This window comes from Haliotis rubra, unplaced genomic scaffold, assembly GCF_003918875.1.
Source record: "Haliotis rubra isolate DU_JTF1 unplaced genomic scaffold, ASM391887v1 Scf792, whole genome shotgun sequence".
NCBI lineage: Eukaryota > Metazoa > Mollusca > Gastropoda > Lepetellida > Haliotidae > Haliotis > Haliotis rubra.
In genome coordinates this window covers 67,876-88,212 of record NW_025767515.1, presented here as the reverse complement: position 1 = coordinate 88,212, position 20,337 = coordinate 67,876, and the positions used below count along the sequence as shown (strand labels likewise).

General features: G+C 39.4%; 3 protein-coding genes across 4 annotated transcripts in view; 1 reads left to right on the top strand and 2 right to left on the bottom strand.

Annotated features, from left to right (window-relative positions):
* Positions 1-463: 463 nt before the first annotated feature.
* On the bottom strand, positions 464-2,711 carry LOC124261253. The gene is made up of 2 exons (XM_046695558.1): positions 1,853-2,711; positions 464-1,327 (listed from the first exon to the last, which is right to left on the bottom strand). The coding sequence occupies exons 1-2, from the start codon at positions 2,638-2,640 to the stop codon at positions 1,081-1,083; spliced, it is 1,035 nt and encodes a 344-aa protein (XP_046551514.1). The 5' UTR covers positions 2,641-2,711; the 3' UTR covers positions 464-1,080.
* A 3,374-nt stretch (positions 2,712-6,085) lies between these two features.
* On the bottom strand, positions 6,086-9,483 carry LOC124261255 (phosphopantothenoylcysteine decarboxylase-like). 2 transcript variants are annotated; one of them, XM_046695560.1, is made up of 5 exons: positions 9,337-9,483; positions 9,066-9,161; positions 8,330-8,458; positions 7,491-7,659; positions 6,086-6,576 (listed from the first exon to the last, which is right to left on the bottom strand). In XM_046695560.1, exons 1-5 carry the CDS (start codon positions 9,430-9,432, stop codon positions 6,473-6,475), a joined length of 594 nt encoding a protein of 197 aa, XP_046551516.1. In that variant the 5' UTR covers positions 9,433-9,483; the 3' UTR covers positions 6,086-6,472. The 2 variants fall into 2 exon arrangements, with proteins under 2 accessions (XP_046551516.1, XP_046551517.1); XM_046695561.1 differs by lacking the exon at positions 9,066-9,161.
* Positions 9,484-9,908: 425 nt separating this feature from the next.
* Positions 9,909-20,337, top strand: part of LOC124261267 (neuroblastoma-amplified sequence-like) — a 54,035-nt gene continuing 43,606 nt past the window's right edge. The window contains 3 exon segments of the mRNA XM_046695581.1: positions 9,909-10,004; positions 11,911-11,974; positions 13,705-13,747. Coding sequence (XP_046551537.1) covers positions 9,909-10,004; positions 11,911-11,974; positions 13,705-13,747 — 203 coding nt within the window.

The window sequence follows — 20,337 nt, the reverse complement described above, 5'->3', positions numbered from 1 at the left end:
AATCACAGGTGGTGTGGAGGATGCATGGAGGGGAATGGGCTGCAGGAACTGATAGCTGAAACCGATGGTAAATTGTTCAAGAAGGGTATGAGTATGATTAATCCCACTGCAGGCGAATAGTCTGGTTTTAACCCTGTTACATTAACGTAATGTTCACAACTGAAAATTCTGGTTTCCCCACCGTGATATTGCTGGAATATTGCTAAAAGCAGCTTCAAACCATACTCACTCACTCACAACTGAAAAAGTGTTTGAAACAGACGTAAAATATTTACCAATCCAAATGCTGACACCAATCAACATTCTTGTGTGATTGGTCAGTTTCCTGTTGTATCATACAAATTGTTATGGTATGAACTTTACTTTCACTTATAAACACAGAAACAGTAACTATCTTATGGGATTCCCGACCCTTTACATCTGATAATCTAACAGGGAAAAAGATAAAGGACAACAGATTCAATATGGTTTCATATTTTATATAAAAATATTATGTTGATGTTTGAACCATTACATTGATAAAGTGCTATTTAAAATATTGCAAGAAGTTTAAATCTAGTGGGCAAACATTGTCACTGGCACTCTTAACTAGAATGTGCTTTTCATGTATGCGCTCTGCTGGTGCTTAACTGCTTCGTGTAGTTGAGTAGTACATATTTTGCGGTAATATTCTTTTCGGGAATTGTAAATGTTGAAATACAAACATGCCCAAAAAGGTATATGACTGATTCAGGAAAAATGTCTCATACTGGGCATTCGTGTTACAATTACTGTTCAATTCTTTCTTTCACCGATTTAAACATTTAGCAGTATGGAACAAACATAAGGAAAAGGACAACAATGAAATAAAGAAAAACAATACAAAATTAACCAGTAACGTGTAGCAACATAGACTGAATCTATTAACTTAATGATATATTTTCAAATACAAATATGTTGCAATACACCTGAACCATTTTCTTAAAAAGTGGTGAGAGTATTTTTGAATTTACCGTAATCGCTGTGCTTTTGGTTTGTGTGCGTGTTTTAGAACATTCACTGTTATTCAGTTTCAATTACATCAATTAGATAGCACATTGCCTAGTTGTTGGTGTTGAAGTTTCGCCAGTGTAATTCTGAATTGCTGTCCTCGGAGAAGGCAGCTTCTACTTCCACGTCCATCTCCCCACATTGCTCTTGCCAGGGACTTCCGGGGGGTGTTATCGGGGGGTCGTACCTCGACTCCTCTACTATGAAATGCAGTGACACCTGGTCGTCCATCAGATCCCCTCGTGACGTGTCTGAATTTGGCGCGGAATCATGGCATTGCTCATTGATCAAGCGGGTGCTGAAAATAATAACGTAAATATTCTCTATAGTGTTAAGATTGTTTTTTCCTTTTGGTCTCTATGGTCTATGGCCATACTAAAGAATAAGAGATCTTTACAGCGTTTGGGGTCAATTCCAACAGTCTTTTAACTAGCCAAAAATCACAATGTGTATGGACTAAGAAACACAACTCAATTGGCTGGCCCCTTCAGAAACATCTATATCAAGCTTACCCCCAGAAAACCAGCAGGGGTCCAGCTACTCAAGATCGAATATGTAACACTTTAAATAGAAATAGGCACACAAATTACAAACAGACACGCTTTATGATTAACTTTGTTTGGTTCCTAAGAAAATATTGCGGTTGATATCACAAGAGTTTCAACAACGGTCACTTAATAGGGGTGTGTGTGTGTGTGTTAATGAGATTCCACCACAGGTCGGACAATGCCCAGGCATAAATCCATCATGAAGAGAAATTAATGTGAGGTATATATGTTTCGTATTTCTTAAAAATGCGTTCACAAACTACAGAAGGTGTCACCTTCCATCCGACGAAGCTGGCGAGTGGTCACCGTCCAGCTTGTTGGAGGACGTGTTATCAGACATGGCTTGAAAGTCTGGCCATGGTGACTTCTGCTGGACTTCATCCGATGAGCTGCCATAAACTGTCTCAGTTGAGGCGGTACGGAGGAGGCCAATTGCATCGCCATCCATCCTGTTAACACATCTTGTAATTCCCACATCCCTGTCCAGACTGCGTGACAGCGTAGCAAGATTAGATTCGGTTTTCTTTGCAGGGGAGGACGGGGCAGACGACATAAATTCTCCTCTCTTCCGTTTACGGCCGCATCCAGCATCTCTCAACTTTTCACAGAGCTGGTCAGGAACTTTCATACTACAATTTAGAAATATTGGGTTTGTAGTGGTGACCTTGTTCCTAAGGGTTACCCTTTTGTCAACGTTGGTACGGGGAACGCCGTTGCAGTTGCAGTTCTTCTGTAACTGGCTTGTTATGTACGCTCTGTCGGATGACTTGTGAAGCCACACACGGGAATCTTTCTTGAAGCGCCTTCCACTCTTGCCAATGACAGAGAAGACTTGGTCGTATGTGAGCTCGCCATCGTCACTGTATTTCTGCTGTGATCGTCTGTTCCTGTTCTTGTGCAGCCAGTACCGAGAGTCCTTTTTGAATTCTTTCTGCGGTGGCGCAGGGCTATGAGCAACTCGTTTATAAAGCTGATCACATCTCTGGCAGAATTCCTCGAATGCTTCAGACATGGCCACTTCACAGTCCTCATCAATATGGATGTCTGGAATAGTTCCGGCCATCAGGGCAGCTCTGGGTGGTGGAGTAGACGGAGAAGGTACACCTATGTCATCACAACCCCAGAACTGGGCTGAACACTACCACAATGGGGTGACGTCACAGACGAAAAACATGCTGTCATCATGACGTAAGAAGTATTGTGACGTCACACTTTCGCGTGATCATTTATGGTGCACGTTGTCACCAGCCGGTACTCCGCTTACTGTTGTTAACTAGCGCGTATGGACAACAGGGGCCATATTTTGCGGCCAGGAATCCATTCGAATGATTTACAAGACAACATGGTACATATCTGTCATATAATGTAGAGACCACACTCGCAGAAGTATTTTCTTGACTAGTTGTTATAGTAAGCTGAACTTTATAAGTTCCGTTCCAAACTTTTATTTACATGTTCAGGGAGTAAATAGTATGGGAGTAGAGCCGATCAGCTTGGAAGGGATGGGGAGGGTGCCCAGAGATGCAGCTCAATGAAACTTAGTACACTGTGGTGCTGATAGAGCTACAAATCATAACCAGCCTAGACTAATCTTGGACCCGAAGCCTTGATATCATAGCATCCTGGCACCACCAAGAAACATAACTGCTTGCAGTGCTTTGGCCACCGTGTATCCTTTAAGTTGATGTCAGAGAATGTAAGGAGAAGCCTCGGTGTATTCAGAAAGGCTTTGTCGCTTTTTTGTCTTTGATCATTTTTCAATTTGAGTTTTCTCTTCAAATGTCTGTCGCACATTTCGTACACAGCAGCGAAGTGTTATCACACATAGGTACAATAATACATTGAAGACACTCGTCATGCCATTCAATCACCTTCATCCGACAACATATCAGCGACATTTGTCCTGACATACGGAAATCTATTTTAATCGGGGAAAAAAACAACAAGCTTCGGATAAATTACAAATTAAATATGAAACGATATCAAACAGCATATCGGCTGAATTATCTGCTTGTCAGTAAACACCTGATATTATCGTCTAGAAAATCTTGTATTTGAGTTTGGATGGGTTTATATTTGAAAATGGATTTATATTTGTCGTTTTTCCGGAGTTGTGGGTGTAAGTTAACGATGTTCATTTGGTCCAGAATTTCGGAATATGGCTACCCAAAGATTGACTTACTAATCTATTCATCCCGAGGTCAACAGCTGGTAGTCATTGACAAGCACATATGTAATCTGAGCACGGATGAAAGCGAATTATTTTTTGGTTTACATATTGTGCAGGAGTCCGTTTTACTGATTAGTGAAATTGTACGTCTTTCTTAACCCACACTCTCTCTCTAAATTCAAGTATATATCGAGGGTGTGCCTATTAATTTAAAAAGGAGACGTGCGATTTTATTATTTCACTCTTAACTTTGGATATTTGCTCATGTAGGAAGCTGGTGTATGTTACAACATTTTAAGCACTTTAGTGTTGCTTTGTCACAGGAATACCGAATTTTGAAATAAATTAACACCCCTCCGACTTCATCATTGTCATGTTCCGTGGTCTGTTAAAGAATCAGACAATTCTCACAAATTATAATAGTAATACGTCAGATAACACATACCTTTACACTTTCCATTCGCCATTGTAATCGCCTAACTATAGTCCGTTTGGCTCAAAATCGGACCGTCCGTTCCTGGCTCAAATAAACTGTATCGGATAGCGTTAAACAACTGGCATACATTCCTCACAGAGTTGGTCTGATGTTTTTATTATGATCAGTGTTTCAATGAGTACTATATGGTTAGAAGTTTTCGAGTTAGATTGCAATTCATCGGTCCGATTTTGAGCCAAACGGACTATGGTAATTGTACTGACATTCTCATGAGTCTAGTTATTTAACAGGACTCCCTTCTTTGCTAATTTGTTTTGCCAGCTATGCAGCAAATAATTATAAGGATAGTGCTGCTGCTTTAAGCACTCTCTCTGTAACCAGATCAGTATAGCTCTCTGTTGTTCCGTGAACCCTCTATAAAGGGAAACAGCCTGCTGTATTTGCAGATGAGTGAACTTTGCGCTCCAGAAGCTCTTTCAACAAACCACAGACAAAGCTACAGAGACTGAAGTAATGTATATGTTGATTTAGGAGAGGAAGTGCAGTAAAGTGGAATAATACAATATTTAATATGTTTGTGTGAATGCTGATAACATGGACGATAGCTGCCTGGCGTCATACCATCACGTTATTCAACCAAGAGGAATGCATTGCCTGTGTCTAGCAACTAATCCTGAAAGAGGCCGTTGTTGAAATATGGTGTATAGCTGTGTATGGGAATATAGTCAGTCCAACAGGCATCCTCTTAATTTCAATAATCGTTAATCTGAGATTCCTTAACCCTGGGGGCCGCTTCCGTGGTGTAGTGGTTAGAACGTCCGCCCGGAGAGCGGAAGGTCGCGGGTTCGATCCCCGACCGCGTCATACCAAAAGACGTTAAAGTATGGTACTTGTTGGTCTCTGCCTGGCGCACGGCATTAATGGGTACAACAAGGACTGGTCGGCTCGAATATATACTTTAATTTTACACTAGGAGTCAGTATACTGTGTCTGAGGCTGGGGTATTCATGCTTCACTGCGGCATGGTATCTCAGTGGGCTAGCACTATAAAACCAGCTTAAGTCTGGGCTAGTACAAGCAGCCGTACATACACATACACACGCATGCACGTCGTCATATGAGCGAAATATTCTCAAGCACGACGTTAAACCCAATTTCACCTCACCTCACCTCCATGGTAGCTACTCCATCCCGCCTCCGTGGTGTAGTGGTTATAGTTTCCCGACCGCGTATACCAAAAGACGTACTTCGGCATGGTATCTCAGTGAGCTAGCACTATAAAACCAGCTTAAGTCTGGGCTAGTACAAGCAGCCGCACATACACACACACACGTTAAAGCACGACGTTAAACCCATTTTTAAAGTCAGCTATCGTTTGTAATGAAGCTAAGTCTAGTTTCAAAATAGGCATTTAAAAGTGTCCTTTGAAATACAACATCATCGCACACTAATTTGCATAAAGCCATGGTCTGTTCTAAATAAGTCTCTTCGAACTCAGAAAAAAACCTGCATTGCTCATATCAGCACTAATCTCTCTCCAGTAAAGTCCTTTTGTTACGTTTCCTATCTCCCTACCACTGAGACTGTAGTTATGCTGAACTTAGTTAAACAGATATTTCACACTTTCATACATTAACTACATAAAATTGTACATATAAATGTGAATTTTTTTTATATTTCCGACAGTGCTTTAGTGCCTACATGGGCTATGAGGCGTCACACAGACATTGTAAATTCTTGAATGATGGTTTCTTCAGGATAAAGTTATCTTTTATAAGTTAGTGAGATGTTTTATAGCTGTTCATGTGATAAGAAACAAAACCACAAATGTTTCTTAAGTGTCGGAAAACCCATCATAATACCAGGATACAAATAACGTCAAATAATACTCAAAGCATAAAATTAAAAAAGAAGAAATAGACTTTATTTCCAAAGTAACAATATTGCAAAACTAAAACAACAGTATCCCACCACAGGTGCACATCAAACAGATACTCTTAGACTCCTAGTATCTGTATAATATACTCTGATTACATGCCTGATGGTGCGAGACCAATATACGTTCAAACAGCATGTGAGATGTACCATACCAAGTATCTAGTGATACACATGTGTAGAGAGTGTGTTCCGCACTATGGTATCTCTGGAACACTTGCTAAATGGATGTAAAACCCCAATGACTCACTCATTCATAAGATATATGATACCCCAACCAGCATAATTGTATTCTTTATAGATAGGGAATCCCTGATACCAGGAACTGATGTAAAGATGGCGGTATTTTGGTCATCATTTTGATTCATGTTGACTTGATGAGGGGTGTTGTTGCTGAGGCAGTAGAGCTGCCATAACTTGTGCTGCAATTGTCTCCACCTCTGCCATTGCTCCAAACCCTGAAACACACAGACCTAAACTGCACAACAGTCTAACAACAACTGGCATTTTCATGATAGCAGATATACATGCATGAAAAAACATTTTGGTTAACATTTTCCAACTAAAAGCCTACACTACAGCTGATCTGTCAACACTAACAGCCTACTCTACAGCTGATCTGTCAACAGTGCATAACCTTCCCAACCACCTTCCCCTCACCCACCAATGCATGCTGACCTTCTGTCTCAGGTTTACATTAGTGATCCGCTGTGATGTTGCTGGAATATTGCTAAAAGCGGCGTAAAACCAAACTCAGTCAGTCACTTACAGCCTACTCTACAGCTGATCTGTCAACATGGTGCACTAACAGCCTACTCTACAGCTCATCTGTCAACACGGTGCACTAACAGCCTACTCTACAGCTGATCTGTCAACATGGTGCACTAACAGCCTACTCTACAGCTGATCTGTCAACACGGTGCACTAACAGCCTACTCTACAGCTGATCTGTCAACACGGTGCACTAACAGCCTACTCTACAGCTGATCTGTCAACATGGTGCACTAACAGGTTACACTACAGCTGATCTGTCAACAGTGCATAACCTTCCCAACCACCTTCCCCACACCCACCAAAGTATGCTGACCTTCTGTCTCAGGTTTACATTAGTTATCAGTTTTATGTAATTATTTAAAAAAAAAGAAGATATTTAATTGTTTAGTAATATTGGTAAAAGGAATACTTCTTCAAGGGTTAAAAATATTAAACAATTGATTGGCTTGATGCCCTGAAATACCTCTGTTGCATGTCTCCCATAAATGTTTCTGGCTTCTCTTTCTGAGAAAATATTTATTTCTTCAACAATTGTCAAATAAGTGGCCCAGTATATGTTCTTTGTCCCCATTTCACCTTCCCAAATTATCAACTCAACCTGTATCTCCACATGCCAGTGTCTTCTTGATGCAGGGGATCTCCCTATAGCCCAGGCCCCTCAGTGTTGAGAGGTGTTGAGCTGTCAGTGGGTGCTCCCACATGTGGGTATTCATTGCAGGAGCAAACAGTAGAGGGCTCTTCATGTCCCATGCCCGGACAATGCATGTCTAACAGTAGAAACACTTCCATCATTATAATACAAGAGATTATTATTGTGTTGCTCAAAGTGGGAACAGATAACAGCAAACCAACACACGTCATGAATCCACCAATACCACCAGATACAAGTATTGTATGATATATAGGATAATATTTTAATTATCAACATATATCATCTGATCATATTTATTATATATGCAATTACTCAATACCAACATCTTATCACATGAGAAATATTCTGCTGACATTATAGATATAAGTTCAAAATTTAAGTTTTTTCAAGTCTTTGTTATTAGTTTGTATAACATGTTTGTACATATTCAACATGACAGCCTGTAAATACGTGAGACACACCAGTTATTGATGTTAGGAGCATGAACCATGCCTTTGTGTACAATGACGCATCAACCAAATCAATGAATCTTATTATCTTATTTATCAAATCAATTCTTGTGACAAACACACATGTTTCTGATGATTGTACATGTGATAAGAAACACAAGAACAATTTTTTTAGTGAGTGCTTGACATTGGTGCTTTCGATTCTGACCCAGTGAAAGAAAACTGTTGCTTATTAAAACATGCCAGGGTGTGTAAACAACTGGATATTGTGCCGCTTGATGGAGTAGACTCTTTGTTTCTCACTTGTTCCTACATAACAAGTAACAATCAACTTACCAACAAATTGTCACAAATGCCATTTGAGATCTTTGCCATGGTGTTTGCATCTAGAGGTGCAATGACCATTAAGTCGGCCCATCTCCTCAGTTCAATGTGGAGAACTGGGTCTCCAATTCTTTTCCAACTCTGGAAACATTGAAACAATACAAGACAGCTGATCCACTGAAACTGTGGCAATATCAAACAGAGTATTATTATTAGATACTTGATTTACACATATGCAAGAAACATAGTAAGTTTGGACTTTGATTATAATGATCCTACAAGTTTCTAGTTAGACCACAGTAAAAACAAAATGTCATCATTTTTGTCAAGTGAGTTTTGTTTTATGCCGCTTTTAGCAATATTCCAGCAATTTCACAGTGGGGGCCACCAGAAAAGGGCTTCATATACTAGTATTGAACCATAGTGGGGGATTGAACCCTGGTCTTTGGTGTGATGAGCGAACGTTTTAACCACTAGGCTACCCCTCCTCCTCTTTTGTCAAGTGAGGATAACCTGTTTTTAAGAGAAATTCTTTCTATTTCTTTCTGGCATCTGTCAATATTTCACCAACTGATAGAATCAGAGATCATTAATTAATATTGACTAGTTATAACTTAATAAGAAAAGCAATCTGTTTGTGTGTAATTATCACCTATATATATTCATATTTCCTTATAAAGTTTAATGCTGCAACCTTGCAACCAACATTCAGCTCCAAAAATGTTCTAATGTTTTTAGGGTCATATACCTCCCATTCCTCAGCATCTGTATGAACTTTAACAGTCAGTTCTCCTGGGTTGAAGAAATGTTGAGCATTTTGTGTTGTCACTAACTTGACTTCAATCTGGAGAGAGCAAAAAATCACGCTTATTTAGTGTAACAACAGGTTCTAATACCATGGAATTTGCAACAATTCATATATTGTAAAAACAACAGAACAACCATCTGATTTTACCAGAGACAACAGTAATAATATCATGGATAAATCTGGCTTAAATTACAAACGATGAAACAAATACCTTCGCATCTGAATTTGTTATGTGTTCTATCAGTTTTGGTATTTTGATAGACGCTACGCTGCCCGTACAGGCAACCAAAACGTTGCTTTCTCCCATCCAGATCAAATCACATTGACGAGGGAATCCCACTTCTGATGAGAAGTGAAATGTGTACCGTGTTTGGGATTTCCCCGGATTGGCTCATTTGTCATAGGGGGGATTTTATACTTATATCAACAGAATATAGGTATCATAATCCACAAAACATAAAGGAAATAAGGGATATACTTTACTGTGTAATTCCTATAGCTTTCCTCTTTTACTTATTCTTTGAATAAATCAAATATGCGTCATATACTTTGTATTTACAACCTGTTTCCTCCACATAATTAATAGTACACGCCACAGCTTTAGCCTCTAACCGACGTCGCTGTTCGCTTATGTCATGATCAGAAGTTTGTCCAAGATCATAATGTTCAACATTACTTTTATTAAGATAAATGAAAATACAATTTACATGAATTCTGACTTGGAATAGATATTGACGACGTATTGTGCAATTTATACATGAAACACTTTATGAGGGTTTAAACATGGCGGCAGAAGTAGACGACGTGGATGTAGCAGAAGAGAATATTTTATATGATTTGTCTGTTCAGACTGAATGGCGCCTTGACAACGAACTATTTGTACGTTCAACATTCCATTACATTCATGCAATAGGATTCTAAATCCAATGAAACCGTTTTTTACAATAACATCCTCACAAAATGCCACACTAGCCCATTCGTGTTCTCACAGTGTCCAGATCACCTCTCCCAAACACAACTTCTTGGATTTTGAAACTTCTGTCTATTATATCTAACTTAATTTCGCAGGTTTAAGAATTCAATATGGAGAGAAAAGAATGTCCAGTGACTACGAACTGGCGCTGATTCTGTTGTATTGTTTGTCATTGCCACCTGTTGTAACTATAGGTTTTACTCTTGTTAAGCATCACACTACTTATAATCATTTCAGTCTGCTATCTGATAACAGTTGTTATGATTATCTGAGGGTGTACTAACCTGTGGTGATAATGTTCACAAAGTTGAACTGATCTGATATCAGTACATCCCACATTGTTGGCAGTTTGCCTATCACTCTAATTGTTTCAAGTGCCAAGCTTCAGCAGTCACATGTATCAGCCTTCCTTCCTTCCTCATCCAAGCCAAAGGTCAACCATTACATATTGTAAGAGCATGAACTGACCTCTTAAATGTGATAATAGCTTACTACGACTCTGGCAAGTAGCCACACGTGTTGCCATCACCAAGCATGGGCGTACAGTGGAATTTTAAAATGAGCTTTCATGAGAGTGATTTTTTCATGTCTAGTACAGATATTTGTGAAAATGATGAGCTCAAAGTATGTGAAATCAATTCATTCACTGTCATCTGTTATAACTGGATTGCCAGGAATTCGCTTTTCTAAGGTAAAGCACCAGGTGTTTATTTTTGTTTTATCACTTTTGTTGCTCTAGCTTCTTTTTACTTATCATCTGTATGGTTCTAACTCACCAAATTCAAATGCTGTATATAAATTTTTAGAGCACAGGGATACACATTGTTGTTGCATTCATGAGTGCCTGTCATCATACCTTCAAGGTGTGGGATGTTCCAGAACATTCAGTTCTTTGTTTGCCTGGTCCAGAGTGGTTATTTGCAGATTGTCATGAAATAACTGTAATATCTGGCTGCTGTGTTAAACAACTAGCAAACAAACATAAGCTTGATGAAAACATTATTCAATGCCAATTTACAGTTGATATAATATTATTCAATGCCATTTTAGTACTTTGTACAGGCAACATATCATTATTCCTCACAATTTTAAGTTCATGTAATGTTATTCCACTCCATTTTACAGTTAATATAACATTGTTCAATGCCATTTTACAGTTACTGACCATTGCTGAGTTGGGAATTATTGCTCTCTTCTTGCATATTCGTCAGATTCCAGGGAGAAATCTTTTGAACGGACTGTGTATTTTTGAAGAGACAAGATGTATCATTTTGGCAGTAGCACATTCATTTTCAGGTTCATAATTTCTCGCTAGATGATTTTCCTAGCATGTATTCATTTCATCTGCCACCAGATGAATCTCAAACATCAGTATGTAATATTGTTAGTATATATTATCATTATATCAATATTAGCAATTGCTGGATGTACAAATCTGCAAGTTCTGGTTGTTAAGTCGGTGTGTGCTTTGTGAACAATGATAATTCTATTGGAGTATTTCTATTTATCAAAAGCTTCTTAACTGTTCTTATATTCTTTGATTTCAGAGGTCTTTCCCCCTCCAAATCTCCTGCTTATAATACCGCACATGAAACATACATATATACATGATATGTTCTATATCATATATGCACAATTGTACTGTCTTTTTTTTTCCAGCCCATTTTTTTAGCACCAAGTATATAATTTACCAGTGCTAACCTTTTTGACTTTTTTGACTAATTGACTAAGTAAGATGATGACACAGATGGGATGTGGTATTGAGTTGTGTTACTAACCTTGATGACCTTTTGTTCACTGTTACATTTCCAGACCAGAAGTCCAAGGGACAAAGACAAGGTTTCTATTGTTGGACGGTTAGCATCAGCATCTCTAAGTGAGTTGGATTGTTTACAAGTATTAACTTTCATGCATTAAGGAGATAGTCATCAAGAATTTTCCCATTTGTTGTTTGATAATCGCAGAAAAATTGATAGAACATTAATGGAAAATATTTTTAGTCAGCAGTGACAACAGAAGCTTATGAAACTAATGCCACAGTTAACATGATAACAGACTTGGGATCATGATGTAAGTAGTTTGTGGCAGAGAAAGTCGGTTACCAAATGTTTGTTGATAGGGGCAACTAAGATGGGTCATGTGACCTCAGTGTTTGCAGCATACCAGTATGTGTAACACTTGACCAACTTACAACTGTGATCTGGCTGGTCTTAAAGAGGCACTATGCTTCATGGTCTGCTTCCCTTCAAACATCTCAGTCTACACTTAGTATTTATTGCTACATGTACAAAATGGCTATTTCACTGTATCAGTAGGGTAACCGTTAACTGCTTTATATCTTAGTATTGATGATTGATTGATTCAAGCTGGTGTTGAAATAACTTGCATAAACATTTTACTAGGACTGACGAGAGTCCGTTCATTAGTGGTACTTGATAGATGAGATCTGACTCACACAGGCTAATGTTATATCAGGCCAAGGAGTATTGTGCTTACATGTTGGTTGTTTCTCCTAGATGGTGATTACTCAGACTGAACATGGCTTGTCTGTACACTACAGTTCTGACTAGTAGGGGAGCAGTGGGGTAGCCTAGTGGTTAGAGCGTTCACTCTGAAGACATGGGTTCAATTCCCCATGTGGGTACAATGTGTGAAGCCCATTTCTGGTGTCCCCTGGCATGATGTTGCTGGAATATCGGCAAAAGCGGTTTAAAACTAAACTCACTCACTTACTCTGTGTTGTAGGATGTTGTGGAAAGTAACTTTAAAAAACATGTTTGGTGTGTTGTGACAGTCTATGACTTGTTGGAACTACCAATCTAGTGGCTAACTTTAACTTGATGGTACTCAATGCATTCATTATATCTGACTGAAGATTAAGTGTTGTTTCGCATTGGTTTGGACTAGAGAGTGAATTTACAGACTGACATGACTTTACTATTTAGTATGATAGGATTCTCTGGAGAAATAACTTGAAAAAACATTTCTTGTGGTCTTGGCTAGGGAAGCAGTTTGTTTCATTATTCACATGTTAGTCAGTCTGTGGTATTAACTGTTGCTGATGGATTAACAATGCAGTAAACCTTTAGTACAGACAAACACCACTGTGTCCAACTTTGATTTGTTGAACTTACAGTTATCTTGAAGTAAAAGCATGGTCCCTGCATATTCCTAATTTAGTCATCCTTTGGCGTTGGATAACACGAAGTATCTTCATAGGTCCCTTCAACTTCAACCCAACATTGTTGACCTTACAAACTGAATATACCATGGTAAGGGCGTAGCATTTCTTCAGGCAATAACAACATGGTCTAATACCATGAATAGTGATATGCTGCTTGAAACAGTGGATATCATAACTTTGGTTGTGATGATTCCCAGGATTTTTGGGATAAGGATATTTTTAGTGTTATGTAATCATCAGGATTATAGATTATCAGGATTATCTATCTATATGCTGGAAAATACAGAAATGAAATTATGGAACCGTATGTTTTACTGTGTGTGTATAATCCTTATGTATTGTATATTTATGGCCATTAATAGTATTGTCTGTGTATATTTTTTTTTGTATTACTCAGTGGCTCTATTTTGCATGTTTTCTAGGATCTGTGTGGACGTTTCTACGGACTGTTGGGGTTCCTTTGCAGTAAGTTGTTATAGTATTTATTATGCTGTACATTCTATATCTACATATATCATGTTTATGACACATTGTTACTGTTGTCATGGTTATGTGCATGTATAATACTGTAGTCATTGTAATATGAAGCATAAGTCGCTGTTAACAGCGATGAAAGTATCTCTAAGTATGATTCATGTACACCTATCTTCACAGTTGTTTGTATGGTATAATTGACTTTCTATGGTCACTTTATCAGTGGAAGTTATATTTTTTATAACGTCATCAATGTGATATATGTAATGACATGAGGTGGAAGGAAACGCCTGCAAATAATTATGATAATGGAAGACAGATTCTGTTACATTCTAACTATATTCTACACGACTTTTGATGATGACAATCAGAACTGTCAGCCTATACAGATCTTCATGATACATGTTATGGGAATCAGTTTTGTGTATGATGGATAGATCCAAATATCCCTTGAAAGTGTGATAGTAAAGATTGGTTCGACTGAAATGATGGTACATGGGTTATAAGGGTTATCCAAGCATTATGATTCACTTTGTACAACATGGTGTACGGGGAGCTATCTATACTCTGTATCTACCGGGTATAACAAAACCACAAGTGTAGCCATTTGCCATGGTAACCAGATACTGGGTTACATGCAGCTACAGGAGTTTCTATTTTTACATTCCTCATCTGTTGATGTAGAATCAACAAAAACAAATTGGCATAATGCCCAAATTAATCTGGCAGTCTGCAGCAGAAACTTCTTCTGCCTCATACCAAACAGAAAACTGTGTCTTGAGGACATACTTTATGTGGGACCTCTGTATACTGGAGTGGACATGATATTATGGAATATTATAAACATTTCTCCTGGACACTGATAGTTGAACTCAGTGTCTGAAAGCAGTTTAAGTACCTGGTCAACAGTTTGATTGTTTTTACCCCCAAACCTAGAAAGGTTATACCAACTAAATTCCACCTGTCCATCTGTCTGTCCAAAGACATTTTTGTTCAACTAATAACTGGAAAACTCTTGTTTGGATTGTTTTCACATTTGGGGACCACCTTCTTTGTCTACTGGTAGAGGTGTATTTTGATATTATATTGTTTTCAAGAATTACAGCAATTTACAAATATGAACTTAGAAATGTTTGTTCAATTAATAACTTTTTCAAATTAATGTTTTGAAGTTTGGAAAAGGCCTCTTTGTCTAAAGAATGGGGCTTTGCAAAGTTTGGTTTTGAGTTTCTAGTTTTTGCATCATATTGTAAACTTTGAAAAATATGAAAACTTTAATTGAGGTTGGTAGGGACACTTTCATTGAGCTTGGCAAAAATACTCTCACTGAGCTTGGTTGGATCACTTTCACTGAGGTTGGTAGGAACACTTTTACTGAGGTTGGTAGGAACACTTTTACTGAGGTTGGCAATAACACTTTCATTGAGCTTGGCAGGAACACTTTCATTAAGTTTAGTAGGAACACTTTCATGGAACTTGGCAGGAACACTTTCACTGAGGTCGGTAGGAACACTTTCATTGAGCTTGGCAAGAACTTTCATTGAGCTTGGCATGAACACTTTCATTGAGCTTAGTAGGAACACTTTCATTGAGCTTGGTAGGAACACTTTCACTGAGGTCGGTAGGAACACTTTCATTGAGCTTGGTAGGACCACTTTCACTGAGGTTGGTAGGAACACTTTCATTGAGCTTGGTAGGACCGCTTTCACTGAGGTCGGTAGGAACAATTTCATTGAGCTTGTCAAAAACACTTTGATTGATCTTGGTTGGAACACTTTTACTGAGGTTGGTAAGACCACTTTCATTGAGCTTGGCAAAAACACTTTCATTGAGCTTGGCAGGAACACTTTCACTGAGGTAGGTAGGAACACTTTCATTGAGCTTGGTAGGACCACTTTCACTGAGGTCGGTAGGAACACTTTCATTGAGCTTGGTAGGACCACTTTCACTGAGGTCGGTAGGAACAATTTCATTGAGCTTGTCAAAAACACTTTGATTGATCTTGGTTGGAACACTTTTACTGAGGTTGGTAAGACCACTTTCATTGAGCTTGGCAAAAACACTTTCATTGAGCTTGGTTGGAACACTTTCATTGAGCTTGGCAGGAATACTTTCATAGTGCTTGGTAAGACCACTTTCATTGAGCTTGGTTGGAACACTTTCATTGAGCTTGGTTGGAACACTTTCATTGAGCTTGGAAAGACCACTTTCATTGAGCTTGGTTGGAACACTTTTAGTGAGGTTGGTAGAAACACTTTCATTGAGCTTGGTTGGAACACTTTCATTGAGCTTGGTTGGAACACTTTCATAGTGCTTAATAGCAGCAACACTTTTACTGAGGTTGGCAAGAACACTTTCACTGAGCTTAGTAGGAATACTTTCACTGAGGTTGGTAGGACCACTTACTGAGGTTGGTAGCACCACTTTTACTGAGGTTGGTAGGAACACTTTCATTGAGCTTGGTTGGAACACTTTTACTGAGGTTGGTTGGAACACTTTCATTGAGCTTGGTTGGAACACTTTCATTGAGCTTAGCAGGAACACTTTCATAGTGCTTGGTAAGACCACTTTCATTGAGCTTGGTTGGAACACTTTCATTGAGCTTGGTTGGAACACTTTCATTGAGCTTGGTTGGGACACTTTCATTGAGCTTGGTTGGAACACTTTCATTGAGCTTGGTAAGACCACTTTCATTGAGCTTGGTTGGAACACTTTTAGTGAGGTTGGTAGGAACACTTTCATTGAGCTTGGTAAGACCACTTTCATTGAGCTTGGTTGGAACACTTTCACTGAGGTCGGTAGGAACACTTTCATTGAGCTTGGTAGGACCACTTTCATTAAGTTTAGTAGGAACACTTTCATGGAACTTGGCAGGAACACTTTCACTGAGGTCGGTAGGAACACTTTCATTGAGCTTGGCAAGAACTTTCATTGAGCTTGGCATGAACACTTTCATTAAGTTTAGTAGGAACACTTTCATGGAACTTGGCAGGAACACTTTCACTGAGGTCGGTAGGAACACTTTCATTGAGCTTGGTAGGACCACTTTCACTGAGGTCGATAGGAACACTTTCATTGAGCTTGGTAGGACCACTTTCACTGAGGTCGGTAGGAACACTTTCATTGAACTTGGCAAAAACACTTTGATTGATCTTGGTTGGAACACTTTTACTGAGGTTGGTAAGACCACTTTCATTGAGCTTGGCAAAAACACTTTCATTGAGCTTGGCAGGAATACTTTCATAGTGCTTAATAGCAGCAACACTTTTACTGAGGTTGGCAAGAACACTTTCACTGAGCTTAGTAGGAATACTTTCACTGAGGTTGGTAGGACCACTTACTGAGGTTGGTAGCACCACTTTTACTGAGGTTGGTAGGAACACTTTCATTGAGCTTGGTTGGAACACTTTTACTGAGGTTGGTTGGAACACTTTCATTGAGCTTGGTTGGAACACTTTCATTGAGCTTGGCAGGAACACTTTCATAGTGCTTGGCAAGACCACTTTCATTGAGCTTGGTTGGAACACTTTCATTGAGCTTGGTTGGAACACTTTCATTGAGCTTGGAAAGACCACTTTCATTGAGCTTGGTTGGAACACTTTTAGTGAGGTTGGTAGAAACACTTTCATTGAGCTTGGTAGGAACACTTTCATTGAGCTTGGTTGGAACACTTTCATTGAGCTTGGTAAGACCACTTTCATTGAGCTTGGTTGGAACACTTTTAGTGAGGTTGGTAGGAACACTTTCATTGAGCTTGGTAGGAACACTTTCGAGCTTGGTTGGAACACTTTCATTGAGCTTGGTTGGGACACTTTCATTGAGCTTGGTTGGAACACTTTCATTGAGCTTGGTAAGACCACTTTCATTGAGCTTGGTTGGAACACTTTTAGTGAGGTTGGTAGGAACACTTTCATTGAGCTTGGTAAGACCACTTTCATTGAGCTTGGTTGGAACACTTTCACTGAGGTCGGTAGGAACACTTTCATTGAGCTTGGTAGGACCACTTTCACTGAGGTCGGTAGGAACACTTTCATTGAGCTTGGTAGGACCACTTTCACTGAGGTCGGTAGGAACAATTTCATTGAGCTTGTCAAAAACACTTTGATTGATCTTGGTTGGAACACTTTTACTGAGGTTGGCAGGAACACTTTCATAGTGCTTGGCAAGACCACTTTCATTGAGCTTGGTTGGAACACTTTCATTGAGCTTGGTTGGAACACTTTCATTGAGCTTGGAAAGACCACTTTCATTGAGCTTGGTTGGAACACTTTTAGTGAGGTTGGTAGGAACACTTTCATTGAGCTTGGTAGGAACACTTTCATTGAGCTTGGTTGGAACACTTTCATTGAGCTTGGTAAGACCACTTTCATTGAGCTTTGGTTGGAACACTTTTAGTGAGGTTGGTAGGAACACTTTCATTGAGGTCTCAGAGGAACACTTCTCGAGCTTGGCTGGAACACTCTCATTGAGCTTGGCTGGGACACTTTCATTGAGCTTGGTTGGAACACTTTCATTGAGCTTGGTAAGACCACTTTCATTGAGCTTGGTTGGAACACTTTTAGTGAGGTTGGTAGGAACACTTTCATTGAGGTTGGTAGGAACACTTTCAGCTTGGTTGGAACACTTTCATTGAGCTTGGTTGGGACACTTTCATTGAGCTTGGTTGAACACTTTCATTGAGCTTGGTAAGACCACTTTCATTGAGCTTGGTTGGAACACTTTTAGTGAGGTTGATAGGAACACTTTCATTGAGCTTGGTAAGACCACTTTCATTGAGCTTGGTAGGACCACTTTCACTGAGGTCGTAGGAACACTTCTACTTGAGCTTGGTTGGGACACTTTCACTGAGGTCGGTAGGAACAATTTCATTGAGCTTGTCAAAAAACACTTTGATTGATCTTGGTTGGAACACTTTTACTGAGGTTGGTAAGACCACTTTCATTGAGCTTGGCAAAACACTTTCATTGAGCTTGGCAGGAACACTTTCAAAGTGCTTAATAGCAGCAACACTTTTACTGAGGTTGGCAAGAACACTTTCACTGAGCTTAGTAGGAACACTTTCACTGAGCTTAGTAGGAATACTTTCACTGAGGTTGGTAGGACCATTTACTGAGGTTGGTAGCACCACTTTTACTGAGGTTGGTAGGAACACTTTCATTGAGCTTGGTTGGAACACTTTTACTGAGGTTGGTTGGAACACTTTCATTGAGCTTGGTTGGAACACTTTCATTGAGCTTGGCAGGAACACTTTCATAGTGCTTGGCAAGACCACTTTCATTGAGCTTGGTTGGAACACTTTCATTGAGCTTGGTTGGAACACTTTCATTGAGCTTGGTAAGACCACTTTCATTGAGCTTGGTTGGAACACTTTTAGTGAGGTTGGTAGGAACACTTTCATTGAGCTTTGTAGGAACACTTTCATTGAGCTTGGTTGGAACACTTTCATTGAGCTTGGTAAGACCACTTTCATTGAGCTTGGTTGGAACACTTTTACTGAGGTTGGTAGGAACACTTTCATTGAGCTTGGTAAGACCACTTTCATTGAGCTTGGTTGGAACACTTTTACTGAGGTTGGTTGGGACACTTTCATTGAGCTTGGTTGGAACACTTTTAGTGAGGCTCTGTAGGAACACTTTCATTGAGCTTGGTTGGAACACTTTTAGTGAGGTTGGTAGGAACACTTTCATTGAGCTTGGTTGGAACACTTTCATTGAGCTTGGTTGGAACACTTTCATTGAGCTTGGTAAGACCACTTTCATTGAGCTTGGTTGGGACACTTTTAGTGAAGTTGGTAGGAACACTTTTAGTGAGGTCGGTAGGAACACTTTCATTGAGCTTGGTTGGAACACTTTTAGTGAGGTTGGTAGGAACACTTTCATTGAGCTTGGTTGGAACACTTTCATTGAGCTTGGTAAGACCACTTTCATTGAGCTTGGTTGGGACACTTTCATTGAGCTTGGTTGGAACACTTTCATTGAGCTTGGTAAGACCACTTTCATTGAGCTTGGTTGGAACACTTTTAGTGAGGTTGGTAGGAACACTTTCATTGAGGTTGGTAGGAACACTTTCGAGCTTGGTTGGAACACTTTCATTGAGCTTGGTTGGGACACTTTCATTGAGCTTGGTTGGAACACTTTCATTGAGCTTGGTAAGACCACTTTCATTGAGCTTGGTTGGAACACTTTTAGTGAGGTTGATAGGAACACTTTCATTGAGCTTGGTAAGACCACTTTCATTGAGCTTGGTAGGACCACTTTCACTGAGGTCGGTAGGAACACTTTCATTGAGCTTGGTTGGGACACTTTCACTGAGGTCGGTAGGAACAATTTCATTGAGCTTGTCAAAAACACTTTGATTGATCTTGGTTGGAACACTTTTACTGAGGTTGGTAAGACCACTTTCATTGAGCTTGGCAAAAACACTTTCATTGAGCTTGGCAGGAACACTTTCAAAGTGCTTAATAGCAGCAACACTTTTACTGAGGTTGGCAAGAACACTTTCACTGAGCTTAGTAGGAACACTTTCACTGAGCTTAGTAGGAATACTTTCACTGAGGTTGGTAGGACCATTTACTGAGGTTG